The 14,779-nt window shown below is 39.5% G+C and overlaps 1 protein-coding gene across 1 annotated transcript in view; it reads left to right on the plus strand.

The window, feature by feature from the left end:
* MIS18BP1 (MIS18 binding protein 1) overlaps window positions 1-14,779 on the plus strand; it is a 26,154-nt gene that overhangs the window by 2,451 nt on the left and 8,924 nt on the right. The window contains exons 2-9 of the mRNA XM_010296754.1: window positions 829-954; window positions 2,060-2,568; window positions 4,272-4,348; window positions 6,126-6,256; window positions 10,458-10,548; window positions 10,964-11,127; window positions 12,376-12,542; window positions 13,515-13,614. Coding sequence (XP_010295056.1) covers window positions 829-954; window positions 2,060-2,568; window positions 4,272-4,348; window positions 6,126-6,256; window positions 10,458-10,548; window positions 10,964-11,127; window positions 12,376-12,542; window positions 13,515-13,614 — 1,365 coding nt within the window. The remainder of the gene's footprint in view (window positions 1-828; window positions 955-2,059; window positions 2,569-4,271; window positions 4,349-6,125; window positions 6,257-10,457; window positions 10,549-10,963; window positions 11,128-12,375; window positions 12,543-13,514; window positions 13,615-14,779) is intronic.

The raw sequence follows: 14,779 nt of genomic DNA on the forward strand, positions 1-14,779 counted from the left end.
GGGTTCAGCCTGGAGAAGAGAAGGCTCCAGGGAGACCTTATTGCAGCCGGCCACGGCTTAAAGGGGGCTGATAAGAAAGATGGGGACAGACTTTAAAGCAGGTTCTGTTGCGATAGGACAAAGGGTAACAGTTTTAAACTAAAAGAAGGTAGGTTTAGACTAAATCTAAGGAAGAAATTTTTCACCATGAGGGTGGTGAACCCCTGTCCCAGGTTGCCCAGAGAGGTGGTCGATGCCCCATCCCTGGCAACATCCCAGGTCAGGTAGGACGGGGCTCTGAGCAACCTGCTGTAGTTGAAGATGTTCCTGCTCATGGCAAGGGATTGGACTAGATGACCTTTAAAGGCCCTTTCCGACTCAAACTATTCTGATTTTTATAAAAAGTGAAAACTCCTAAAATTTCATTTCCTCTTTAACAACCCATTTCCAAAAGGTATATTTTTGTCCTTGCATCATCATATCACAAATTGATAATGACTTTTGATCGAATATAGCGTTGGTGCTATTTGTTAGACCTTATTACCCATTTGTAGGCACCTCCAAACTCCTCTTGATTCCTGTAGGTTGGGTTACATCCAGACATGCATATGCGCACCTGGAGGTGTTTCTTACATGCAGCTGGGGCAACAACAGGTAATCCCCTTTCCCTGATGAAAAGGGAAAGGTTATATTGCCCATCCATCTGGGGGCAGGGTGTGGGAGAAAACATAGTGTCGTTTTGTGGAGTTTAGTGTCTTATGAAGTATGTGCTTTGCTTCCCCTGTCCCCCTCCCTTAAAATGTTTTTCTTCCCTCAGTTCAAAGGCTTTTTTTTTGTATTATTTTCCAGAATTACTTTGCCCTCAGATTCCTGAGGGCCCAACCATGAAAGCACTGCCTGTAGACCCTCTTGTATTGGAAACACCTCAAAAGTTCTTCTTGCGTGTAAAGCAGAAATTGCAGCAGCAGCGAAAAGGTACTTGGTATTCCTCTTAAAAGCACTTCAACATCTTTCTTGCTTTCAGGTTTTCTGTTCTTGTTTACAATCTCTTGCGCACCATATCAGAGTATCATTCTTCTTTCTTTGTAGTCTGCACGCAGTGGAAAATGGAAGAAGAAACCTGCAAATCTGCCTTTCCAAACCTGGAGATGGTGTTAAGCTTGTCATAACTGTGGTTTAGGGCTGTGGGTTTCTGACCTTAAAGCTTGACTTCGTTATTCTGTTTGAGTGCATCATCTCCTCTGACAAAGTCATCTACCTTCAGGATCCTGATGTGGCTAAGAGTTCTTTAGAGACTAGGTGTAACACTGCCATTTGAATGGGAAACTTGGTAGAAAAATCCTAAACCTCTTATTTGTTGGCTTTTTTTTTCCTTCTCTCCTAGCTTTTAATACATAAAGTGAAAAGGTTTGGTTCCTTGAGAAATTTTCTTGTATTTGTTTTTTTTTCCCTTATTGTTACTTGATAGCAACCCAGTATATGCTTCTGTCCTGTCATTCAGTGTTTGAAAATGCAGATGAAGGAAATGATGCATGCCAAAGTCTTAGTAGTGTTCAGCTTCAAAACTGAACTTGATTTATCTGAAAACTCAAACCCCAATGCTTGTAGCTCCCAACATAGCAGCAACGCGTCTAGAAGTCCAGATCTTAAGTCTGGAAAGATCAGAATATTTGAGATGTTGATTTTTGTGAAAACAGATTTATTTTTTTTTTTTACCATTCTTCATATCTTTTCTTTAATAAACCCTCCTTCCAGAGGAAAAGTTATACTATTAATAGATATGGTGTGCATTAGCTTGGTTTTGGGGGGAAGTGGGGTATCTGTAAGTCTTTAACAGGAGGGGTATTGATATGGTGGTGAGGAGAAGCTAGTCCGAACAAATTCAACGAGTGGCTTGCTATTAATGTTAACAGTTGAAATAGGCAGTGCTTTCACAGTTGTTGTAGTGATAATCAATACGGTCTCCTCTTATTAAAAATGGAGCTAATGCTATTAATATATTTTTATTAGTTCTGAAATATCACTAACTTTTGTTTCTTTTGTGTGGTTTGTTGTTTGTTGTTTTTTTTTTAATGGGCAGATCCAACACCTTCAAACCCAATCAAGCAGAACATTCCTCCTTCCACGACTACAGAAAAGCCATTAGTCAAACCTGCTTTTGCTGAGCAGCTCAGGAATGATCCTACAGAGTCTGTGGCCATCGATAAGGCTGATGACGATGGTTTCCTTGTGGAATCAATGGATGCTGATGATGAAATGTCTCAAAATACAGTGACTAATTCTGGGAATTTAAACTCCACCCCTATTAAAAATGGGGATCAGTTAGAAGAAAGATGGAGAAATAGAGAAGCAAAATGTACTGAACCTCATCAAGACAGAAGAGAGTTGCAGCCAAGTAATAAGCAAGATGCTCACAGAATAGAAAAGGTAGTGGAGACTAATTCTCAAAAGCCCTCAGAGTGCTTATGTAGTATTACGCTCTCTTCTCCCAAAGTCCACATTCCAAGGAAGCAAAAGCCGAAAGAAAGCTGTAAGGTCCCTTTGGATAAACCTCATACGGGTGAAGTTGCTGGCAAAGCAGACAACAAGGTAGGAGAACTTAATACTTTGGGGCAACTGATATATTTCTGTGGGCTGCTTGTAGCTCATAGTTGCAATTTATTTATTTTTTCTTGTCAAAAGGAATGAGCACTCAGAAGAGAATGAACTATTTTTATTAGATTGTACTGATAAACGCTTTCCCACTAAAAGGATTTCTTTTTTCCCTGATATGCCAAGATAGCAATTTTCTGGGTTTTTTGTATAAAAGAAAGCTTTTTGGTTTAGTGTTCACAAACCATAATATGGGCTGAAAGAGTTCTCTACCTGAATGAGCCTCCTACATCATTTCTTTAATATGTTGATGGCCATGTGTTGGTATGGTGGACATGAAACAAATCACTGGCCAATCCAGCTCTTGACTGTCTACACAAAGCCACAGAGGAGAGATCTTTCCTAGCTGTAGGCTAGGGATGGTTCTAAAGTTAACTGAGTCTGTACAGCTGATAGTGAGGTAAAAGTCTTGGCTTTCCTACAGAATATCCAAACTTCTGTTGAATTAAGTAGGACAAGAATCTTTTCCTAGGAGACTAGTCTGCAGATCTTATTTTCAATTCAATACATGCTTGGCAGTATTGAAAACTTTCTGAATAAACCTTGAGGAAAGCAGTGTATTTTGAAGTGTGCTGCATTCCTCAGTGATTAGCCTAGGAAACTGGTGGAAGCATACCTTCCCAAAGGTTGAGTTCCCTTTGTTCCCTGGCGAAATCTGTGGGATTGCAGTCCTCTTCAAGTTAAGCAAGTTAATTGTTTCATTCTCACTGTTGTCAAGTGTGTTTATATGTTTTTCTGTATTTTAAAAAACCTTTATATTGAGCTTTGATTTACATAAGGAACAGATATCTATTCATATTAAAGATTTGTAGCTGAGTAGAAGTTGCTGAAAGAGTTGATGTTGGATGCTACAGATCTGAGTGTTGAGTAGGTGCTGGCTGTACACGTCAGGTACCTTTCCTCAGTCAGGGCTGAATCATTGGTAAGATCTTTAGTAAAGTCAAGGTTGATGGTCAAAAGGCAAACACCATTAAAGAAAAGAACTGGACTTCATTAACTGAAGTTGTGAGGAGAAATATAATAGTTTCAGGTGTTAAAAATTGTTTTCAGAGAAGCTTTGTTTTAAAAAAGTCATATGTTTCTCACACAGTTTTCCAAACTGCAACTCAAGTGCAACTGGCTTGCTGGCTATGTAATGCAAAATAAAGGTACTGCAGCTGTATGTGCATCAGTAATTTGCAATACTGGATATAGCCATTTTAATACTGTCTAAATTTTAGCAATAATGTAGCTAATACATACAATTTTTTTTTTCATGGATAACGTTTTTTCAGAATAGTAACGGAGGACATATGACAAAGTGTAAGAGGTATGGCATAGTGTTGGTATTTTTTGTGAGGAGCTTTTTGGATTTGCATGAGGTATTGGCCAATGACTTTGCCTTCTGAAAGTCAACATCAAATTACTCAAAAGTTTCTATAAATTAAATTCATGTCTTCCCTTGTGTATTCTATGATTAGACTCCAGCTTGATTATGCTTCAACATTTATGTGTATAACAGTTCCTTTCAGTTTTTCTGGTCTGGAGGATGGTGCCTAAATATCTTCTCAAGTTATACAGGAGTTAATTTCTGTTTTGCTAATGCCTTGGTGATGTTGCATAGTCTAATTTAAAAATGACCTTTTTTTTTTTTGTAACAGAAGACTATCTGCCTAACCAGTTGGAGAATTAGAGTGATAGATGGTAACACTGCAATATGTGTTGAAGGAAAACGGAAGTAAGAAAAAGTTTTGTGATTTAAATGCAATGTAAAACACGTTGGTTGGCTTTCAGCATCTGAGCTAGGAAGGCTACCCCATCTTCACCTGGCTGAATAGCTGTAACTTTGAGAGTTGTATTCTTGGAGTATCTTGGTAACTGTTGGATGCAGTTCCACCCACTGCTGCCACTTTCCTCCCCAGCCACAGGGAACACGGCCCTTTGCTTGCATCCTGGCCCTTGTGACAGTGCTTACAACTTTTTTTTTTTTTTTTAAACATTGTTACCTATCTTCTGACTAAGCATGCTGAACCATTTGATTCAGAATCTGCAGCAGGGAGAAAGAACTGTGGTTGTCCTCACTTAGGTTGATTTAGGTCGCCATGGGAGCTTCACCTTCATGGAACTTAGTCTTTGGTAAATACAAAGTGATGTTATAGTTTAAACTTCTTTATCAAGGATGAAGTGAGTTCCATCATTTGTGCAAAAGGTAGAGTGCACAGGAAACTACTGGTTAAATAATTATTTCAAAGTCCAATCCTAAGTCGATCAAAGAGCTTAAGAGGAACAAAGACAAAGGTGTCTGTCTAGTGGATCCCCCAAACTAGTGCTGACTAGGGGTCTTATCAGCTTCTACTTCATTTCACAAAAATTCTATTTTGTGGCTAGGTGCAGACTGCCATCAGCCATATATTCCTGCCATATCATTTGTGATGGCAATATTACTCCTACAGCCATATTGTCAACCATGGCAGCAGCTGATCTACCGAAAACTGATTCTGCGTTTTTTTTTGTTATGTTTTTGGTCAGATTGTATTCAAATAGCTATAACATCAGGAAAACAAGTGTCAGAACAAAGGAGAGATTTAGCTTGCAATAAAGTTGTTTGAAGACATTGTGAAAATATACCCTCGGAAAAGAGTATTCTACTCTTTCTAGTTACTTACCTACTGAAAACTCGGAACCTCACTCAATAGCAGTAGCACTGTAAAAGGAAGTAACTCAGTATGCTTACTGAGACATGTCAGGGGGCTGCATATTCTGTTCTAGGATTTGTTGTAGGAATTTACATTTGTTTCATATCTGTATGGAAGCAGCTGATCCTTTCGGCACTCTTCACTGCTAGCAACGTGCTCTCTTTTCAGTTGTGTTGGTATGTATCTGAGACATGTTGCTTTATAGACCCTCTGAATAGACTTCTTTTAATATTTTGTGACAAGTTACACTGTGGTCTTGGGTATCAGTCCTTAATACTGTTCTGTAGTTTGGCCCTCAACACTCTATTGTAGATTTTCTACTTTAGTGCTTGGGTCTGTGTATTATTTCTCATGGAGAAGTCCCTTAATTTCTTAACAGCTCAATTTTTGCACATATTAGGGCTCCTTCTTCAGTTATTCTTGTCTTTAAATAGGAAGGTCAGAAATAAATACAATAATCGTGTGGAAAATATGGATGTTTTGTAACTTGCATAATGGCATCACTGCAATAATGAGCTGGATGGAGTCCTTTAGTCCATTTTGCTTCTGCAGCCTAATGTCAAGCTAATGTTCTGTGACTAACGTCTGCAGTAGCTGACATGCTCATTTTGTCTCGTGCCCAAGTATTAGCCAAGGCCAGAAATGTTTCTCTTCCAAGCTAAGAAAAGAAAATCTAGCACATGCTGCCAGTGTCTATTGCGCATAAAATATGTAACACTGCCAGTCTCATAGGGAAAATCAGTATTCTAGTTTTAAATTCCGTCTTTTATGAAAACAATGTTTTTTTTTCTGTTCTTCATGTTATCTGCCTTTTCTTAGAGATATGAAAGATCTGTCTTGGCATAGTAATACAATTATGGAACGCGTAGCACGCAACGAAGTTAAAACATCATCTGGCAATATCTACTTGCTACAGGGAAATATGGATTCAGCTTCGATGAGAAAAGAAGGTAAGAAGATGATTCTTAACGTAATATTACAATCTGAGAAGGGCTTTAAATTTTATGGTTGAACATACTGCTGAAGCAAACGTTTTGTCTTATCCTGCTAATTGGGCTCAGTGGGTATTCAGCCTATGCTGGAAAGTGACTCCAGCATCAGATTTCTAAATGCAATTTAACGCTAATTGTGGCTGGCATTTTTAGGCTGCTGCAGTTACAGAGAGGGCTTTCAGAGCATAAAGTTGGCCAATGTGTATGTTCTTTAAAAGAAACTGTTTTTTGCTAAGATTGCCTTTCTGTAATTTTGATCAATGTTTTGGCATTTAAATAGTGCCAAGATGTTCAAGTAGGGATTGCTTATACACTACTGAAATTACTCTGGTGTTCGCATTCTACCTGTGGCTTACTACTCAGTAATTAACAACTAGCTCTGCAAGGCTACATGGAATTTCTCTTTGGAGACAGACTCGTTATGGTGTCAGTGCTTTATAATTTAGTAAACTGATCCATCTTTAGGGTCTAAGTGGTATGTTGCACCAAATCCAGCAAAACTTCCTGCTTCAGATTGTTTTGCAGCATGTGGAATTTTAAAGGAAACTTAATTTACACACAAAGTTAAAGTTAGGCTAGGCTTTATTCTATTTTTCTTGCTTCACGTGCATCCTCTGTCATGTTCACTAGTAAATGAGCTGCCATGTTAGTGCTTACAGGCAGCTCTAGGAATGTAAAGATCATCTGTGGTATACATGGAATAAATGCTTGCCTTAATACAGACGCACTTTGTGAGCATGATCACACCCTTTTTAAAGGAGCATTTATGCACTCTTTGCTCTTTCAGGCCCAGCACAAGGCATCCAAAGATTTGTCTGTGACTTTCTCTTCTCACTTGCAGTACTGGGATGTGTTCTGATAAATACCTTACTTGGCTGCTCTCTGACTTGAATTTTTTTTTTCTTTTTTATTAGTTCCTCTGCTAAATACTTATATTTGTTTTTATTTTAATATTCTGAGAGGAAAAATGACAGCAAGAGACTTCTGAACAGAGTGGCTCAAGTACTACAGATGTTTCCCAAGCCTAAGACTTAATGGACTGTGCCATGTTAATTCCTCTGATCTTTGGACTTAGCTCTTAGGGCAAAACATCCTTCCTTTTCAGCTTCACCCTGGCCTCCCAACATCCCCAACACAAAAAAACCTGTCATAGGGTTGGTGTGAAGAATACTCTGGAAATACCCTGATCAGATTCAATATTGATATGTGGATCAAAAGAGAAGTTAAAGACAAGCTAATACAGGTAGAGAGGAGAAGAAATGCCACATCTAAAGTCTAACCTGAGGATTTGCCTAAACCAGCGGTACTGGCAGCCAGGAACCGCTGGGACTGTCAGCAGTGGCACCATCAGTTTGTGAACAGCACTGCACCGGTACAGAACTACTTGCCTGGGCAAGATATTTGGCTAATGTGTACCGATACTCCGAGTCACTCTTCAAAGCACTGTAATTATTAATGAAATGTGTTGCAGTAAGAGCACTGGCTCAGCACTTACCTACTTCTGCCTCATTATCAAAAGTGGATATTAGCAATGTGGTACTCCAGGTGTGCTGCCAAACCTATCCACTGGTCACTGCTGCTGAAACTGTGCAAAGGACAGTACAGCCTATTTAACTGCACAGGGCTCTGTTCCTGGAAAGGGGTTTTCTGTGGCTGATGTCCCGACAGCCCACAGCCGGAATTTTGCACACAAGCCCCTGTGGTGCTCGCTCCGTTCCAGCCTGCATCTATGCAATGGCATTTGCTGTGCTTTGGCTAGAGCCCTTCCTGATGACCAGGAAATATTTTATCTGGTCCATGTAATGAAAGAACCTATGTGCTATAATGGAACGCTACTCCTGAAGTGTTTTAAAGGAGCTGAAGGATAAAATAAGTAGCATGTAACATCTTGCAAAACAACCCCGCTTTGATACCTATGGGCCTGAAGGGTGGCTGATGCAAAGCTTTTTAAGAAAGTTGTTTCCCAAGTCCCTTGAAATTGAGGAATGTGGGATTTGGCATTCATGGGGTAAACCAATAGAAACTGTAACAATGGATGGGATTGGTGAATGTACAGTTAGTAAGGTATGGGGGGAGGCATCTACAGTGCTACTATAGATTAGCTAATGCCTCACAAGGACTTCTTTGATGGGGAGCCTAGACTTTGGGCTTCTAGAAGAGCTCTTGGAAAGATTGCTAGGATGCAAAGTAGTTATGTGATGAGGAGGAGGAGCTTCTGTGGGTTTAAATAACAATAGGAAACGAGGAATAAAAGGAATCCCATAATGATGTAGGCTGTTGAGCAGATGCATAGACTTTGTAGGAAAGAACATGAGCTGGGAAGCAGCAGCTGCAGTCTGATGTTGCTAAGTTGCATCAGGAATGTAAGGGTGAGTGCTGGCCACAAAGCGTATCATAAGAGCTTCAGAACGGACATTAAAATGATGAAATTCAGTCTTGATAAATGTAAAATGATGCATGTGGTGGCAGGGGAAAGCTTATTGTTACGTATATGATGGAGTGGTTTCATAGTTTGGTTTGGGAGGGACCTTTAAAGATCATCTCTTCCAACCGCGGTATGATAGTATATGATACATGATTGTGAGACTCGTGGTTCACTGTAAAAACTGAGGAACAAGGTTTTGGGGTTTGATAGATGCTCTATTAAGAAGAGGTCAGCTGAACGCTCACTAGCAGTTAAACAAGTTGAATGTTGAAAATGGACGGAACAGAAAGACTGCTATCCGCTGTAAAACTTGTATGATACATGAGCGTCTTGAAGACTTGAGTAAACTCCACCTCTTTCCTTCCCCCTCCCTGCAGAAACCTCAACAACCTATTGTCAAAAAGAATGCAATGTGTGGAGAAGAATGACATGTTTAAAGTTGTGAAAAGTCTTTCACAGGGCAAAGGACAAACTAAGCTAGACTTTTTGGCCTGCAGAACAGGAAACTGGGGAGGAAGTGTTTCTTGCCTTGTTTCTATACTCTTCTTTGGCCTCTGCTGTTAGTATCCTTTCCCTGGTTGGGGCTAGATGGACCTTGGGTTGTACACTAAATAAACTAATGGAAGAGTGCCTTTCTCCTTTCCCACTCCCCTGCACCTCTGTTGGTGCAGGCTGACATTAATGGCCTTTTGGCTCCCAAGAGTAACAGTTTGTGGATGTGATTTTTTTTTTTTTTTTTTTTTTTTGACTCATGTGCCTGTTGAATGCTTTCCAGTAAAGATACTGCTTCCCAGAATCTCAGATGAATAGGCTAGTATTTACGCTTGTTTTCTAATCACATGTTGCAGACCCTTCTTGTAGTAGGCCATGAGTCTAGTGGTCTCAGCATCAGAGGCTGGACACTGCTGGTTTTTTAGACATTACAAGCAGGCAAGCAGTGTCTCAGTGTTGTTGTGCTCTTGCATCTGTACAGCTTATATCCTGTCAATGAGAAGGCTACATGACAGCCTAGTATCCATGGGAATGTTAAATGTCCAATGTTTTGCTCAGAAAGGCCAGAGCGTTGTGATGCTTTTTTCCTTCTCTGTTGCATCTAAGGGTTATATTATACCTTTGCATCAATATTTGTTTTTAGGGTTGTCTTCCAATTTTAGAGACAAAGCTAGTCATTCTATTGTATCTGTACTACCTGAAGAACTTCACAGGTTGATAATATTGTTGCTAGATACTTTGGCTGCACCTGATCTTGATGCAGTTGCTCTTTGTCTAAGCCTCGTGAACAGTCTGTGTGCTTTTGACTGAACAGCTTCTGTATCAAAGCAAAATAAAGTTTTCTCCCAAGTGGAGTTCCCTTGATATGGTAAGTCCCAAACAGCTTAGACCTAACCAGAGCCTGAAAACCTCAGGCTGTCTGAGGCCTCCTGGCACTCTGGAGAGAAGCTATGTGCCAGTGCAGCTAGATGAACAGGGCAAGGTTATGCTCCTGGTTCCCAGGAAACTACAATGCTGTCTCCAGATACAGGAGAAGGGTTTGTAATAAATGACCCCTTGGTTGACTTTTCTATGAAGTATGCTGTTCTCTTAAACTGGGGAAACCTGTCTCTCTCTAGTGTTTAAAGGTGTAGTGAGCATCTGAGATACTTAGAAACCCATGATTGTACTGGGTATTATTTTTACCCTTTCTGATTAAAAGTATTGCTCAGCTATTGTTAATGCTACTTTTGTTTCAAACAGGATTTTCCTACCGTTTCATCAAAAGATTTAAATATGGGTTTTCCAAAAAGTGGAAGGAATACGTTGAGGAGTTTCTTGAAGAAAGGAGGAGGTAATTTCTTTGGAGATTCTGTTTCATTGCAGTATTCTATTAAGTATTTATTGAGATTCTGCTTTTCAAGAGTACTATACAACAGGAGTATAAAAGATTGTAGGTGCATGCATGAAGACCTTGTTCCAGGCAAATAGTGGTCACTGCTTTGGAAGGATACCCTTCTACCTTTCTTCATTGTACTGGTTTGGTTTTGTTCCACTTCTGTACGTAGCCTTAGAGTAAAGACAAGCAAAGGGCTTCACTGTTGTAGTGAAGACACTGATACAGTGTCTCTATGAGTACAGCTGTACTATGCACTAGCCCTTTTCCCAAGATGGGGAGAAGACTTTGATTGTACTTAAGTTAATGTGTTGTTACAGGACAACTCTTTCAAGTGTTTTATTATTTCTTTTCTTAAACTCCATATTGTTAGGAAAGAACAAAATCAAAACAGTGGTGAGGGTGAAAATGATGAGAGTGACTCAGTGGTGGGTATGGATGTGTTAAAAAATACAGAAGACTCCGCAAGAGATGTAAAGAAACCTGAAACCAGAAACACCACCTATGAAGTATTACCAAAGCATGATGAAAACATCTGTGAGTATTTGATAATCCTTTCCTTTGGAAAAAAGGTGGGGCTTTTTTGAGAGCTCTTTTCCCCAACAAAAGATACCTACTATCTGTCTGGTTCGGATCTTGTTAATTAGGCTGCTTGGAAGAGGTAACAAACGAGTTGGGTGAAGTTTTTTCTGTGTTCGCTTGGGCCGCAATGATCAAGAGCATTGAATTGTTTCTTTATTTCTGGTTTGCTGATGTACAACAGCTGCAACATGTGTTTAGGGGCTGTCTTGAGGGTTAACCCTGGGAAAGACGCAGGAGTCTGTTTTGGTCTGTAGTAGCAGAAGGCGATGACTCCAGAGCTGTTTGTTCTGACAGCAAACTTAATTTTTTTCCAGTTGTTATTTTGCGTAACATACTCTTAGTCCTTCTGGGACACCTGTGGGATTTAATACCTCTATCAAGGCTCCATCCCTGGGATGCGTCCCCTGCAGAGCCCACCCCCTTTTTTAGCTGGGTTAGGTTTAGCTGGGTTAGATTTAGCTCATGTCAAGGCTTGGGCAAGTTTATTTTACGGCATCTTACTGTTTTTGACACAGTTGAGGCATAGAGAGTGATAACAGCTGGGGATGGATGGGAATGGATTGTGGAAGAAGTCATTACATTGGCTTTCTTTCCAAAGGAAAAGGTTGTAAGGCCGCAACCCATTGACCCACCTGTTTTTTCTTTGCCTTGTAATGCAATCCTAGCCTTGTTATGGGCACTAATAGCTTTTGGTTTTAACTTTGACTTCTTTTTAATACCTTGTCATTGGCCAAAGCCCTGTTGGAACCTAACTTCATTGTACTATTTGTTAATACTGTAATCAGATTTTCTTGCTAACGCTATAAAGGCTGTTTTATTTTTTTCCTCTCATTACAGTTAGGATTTGTTCAGTGTACCAACTTTTCTTTATCATTCTACTTCGCTGTATGACTTTTACTCTATTTATAATCTTCTAAACACTATTTATAATCTTCTAAACAAATTAAAAATAAAAAAGTTCACAACAGTGAATTTTTATCATTTGTGAAGACTATTACTTCAAGCATGTTAAGGTATGCTTATTTCTAACCTGAACACTTTTCAAAGAACAACATAACATTATAGGAAGTTTTCTATTTTCCATGTAGTCAGTGAAATTAGCTGGTTTATATGCAATATCACTCCTATGCTCGTAAAATCTGCAAAGCTGCATTTTCAATCCAATATTTGGGACAAAACTATATTTCCTGTTTTTTCTTGTAGATACAACACCAAAACACAGTTCCATTTTGAATGACTCAAACAGAGTTTACACTCGTAGTGGCCGCATGGTTAAGCCACCCTTAAATTTCTGGTGTGGGCAACGTGAGTTTGTTGATCAGAATCTAAACGTTACTATAGAAGAAGGTGGAATAGATTATCTGAGCATGGTAAGATTCTTTTGCATATTGTATTGTAAATATAATAAATAAATTTGGCTAGGTATCTAACAGAAAGAGTCCAGCTCTTAATAAGCCCCTGAAGAGGCAAGAAATATTGAAAACATTATAAAAACATTTTAAAACAAACAGAAAATTCATCTTAATCTCTGTATTACCAGATAATTGTTGTTGTCCGTAAAATGGGGAATATGAAAAATTCCTTCTGGAAAAATAAGTGGTTTTTCTGAAAGATAAATATATCAAACAGGAAGTTGCACGCAGGTACTGGTTTGGGTCAGAGAGGTTCCCAAGTAAAACATTTTCTGTAACTTGTAATGCTGAGTCCCTGCCACAGTGTGTAATTACACAAGGGATGTCAGTGCTGCGGGTAAGCATTTGTGTTAATCTGTGCTGTTCTCAGTTCTCCCTTTCCTGCGTAGGGTTTCACATTCATTAGGACCAGATATTTCCTCACTTCTTGTATCCTGATCTGTCCAGCTTACCCCAGTTTTGACTGAGGTGTGGTGTTCTTATTTATTATGACACTTCCAGAAACTGTGATAACCTGCTGGTAACGAGTGAAGGAAAACAGCGTTCTTTGTGGTAGTTATGAGCTTTTATTTTTTAATCTCTCTAAGATTAGTTGACCTTATGGAATGGGGGGTGAACTAATGCTTGTCATCAGCTGCAGCGGTGAAGATGTATGTCCAGTTTAGCACCATCTCAAGCGGTTCTGGGTCTTAAGGTTTTAACTTGTGGTTTAGAATATTTAAATTTAAAGGGAGCCTGGCTAAGTTGCTTCGGTTGCATGCATTTGTGTAAACACCTGTGCTCATCAAATAATATTTAGTAGATACTGGTCAATGTAGGTGACTTTAAATCTACCCACCCTGTAAACATTTGGCTTTTTCAGAGCTGGCATCGATAGGCTTGATATGTAATCTCTTGCAGAAGTTTAGATTAAATTGTTTTATTTTGAAGATGTTTAGTAGTGAAAAATCCCAAAGACAGACCAGTTCCACCTTGAAGAAGAACAAAAGAAAGGTAGTGAAGACAATAGAAGAAACACCAAAAAAACAAAGTAAAGGTAATTTTTTTTTTTTCCTTGAAGTTCTTGACTGGAATCAGTGGGATTATGAGTTGGGTGTTGGAGCAGTATGGTGATGTCCTGTTAACGCTAAGAAACTATTTTAATCTTTTAATGGTTGATTGCTTCTTCTATGAAGAATTATCAGAGTAGCATTAATGCCTAGCTTCCTAGTTCTACAGCTCCAAATATAAACTACATTTGTAAATCACTTCTTTACTTACATCTTGGGAACAGCAGATTTCTTTCTGGAAATTGAAATGAAAGGATCATGACTTTTCTTTGAAGTTTCTGCTCCTGTACTTTGGATGTCTTAACGTAGCTATTACATGTGACTTGAGAGAGCCTGGAGAGAAGTGGCATTCACCAGCCCAGTGAACTGGTGGTCTGGCTTTACTTTTTAAGCTGGATGAATTAAAAATAAATGAAATGCCAGTGTTGGTCAAAGAAAACTGTATTAGTGTTTTAAAATCTTTATTTTTAATAAAATTTGGGAAATAATAGAACCCTGGAAACAATGTCAATATAAAGCAGAAGTTTCTCTTTTAAAGCAACTGTAATGTTTCCTGCAAAAAAAACCTGTTTGTAGCACAAGGAAAGCTTTTGGGACATTAGTGTTTGCTCAACCTCAGTCACAGCATTTTAGCAACACTTTCTGTTTTATTCTTTATCTGCTCAATACTTTCACGTTCCCTTTTGTAGCCTTGATAATCCGAATTCTTTTAGTTGTCTGGAGGCAGCCTGTCATGGGAGTGACCTGGGCTGGAGCGGGACATGAGGTGCCCTCCCCGCCGCGGGCTGTACTCCCTCTGAGCAGAGGGACACTTGCTCAGAATTAATTTGCTGCTTATGACTGGTTTCATGCTATGTCTTTGTAAGAACCGCCTGTAAATGGATTTTCTCTGCTTCCTGAGTGCCATGCGGAGGAATGGCCTGCCTGCTGGGACATGCTATCATGTCTGTATCATGTAGCCTCTCGTTCCTGAAGAATTTAACCCCAGATACATAGGAGTGTATGTGCGAGGGCAGAAGGACTTAATCCTTCCGAGACACACGTATGGGAAAGGAGCTGTGGCGATCTTGGGAAGCTTCACTACATGCCCTTTTTACTCAGTCGTGTTTGGTGACGTTATGGACACCCCTTGACAGCAGGACTGCG

This window comes from Phaethon lepturus, unplaced genomic scaffold (assembly GCF_000687285.1).
Source record: "Phaethon lepturus isolate BGI_N335 unplaced genomic scaffold, ASM68728v1 scaffold12371, whole genome shotgun sequence".
Lineage (NCBI taxonomy): Eukaryota > Metazoa > Chordata > Aves > Phaethontiformes > Phaethontidae > Phaethon > Phaethon lepturus.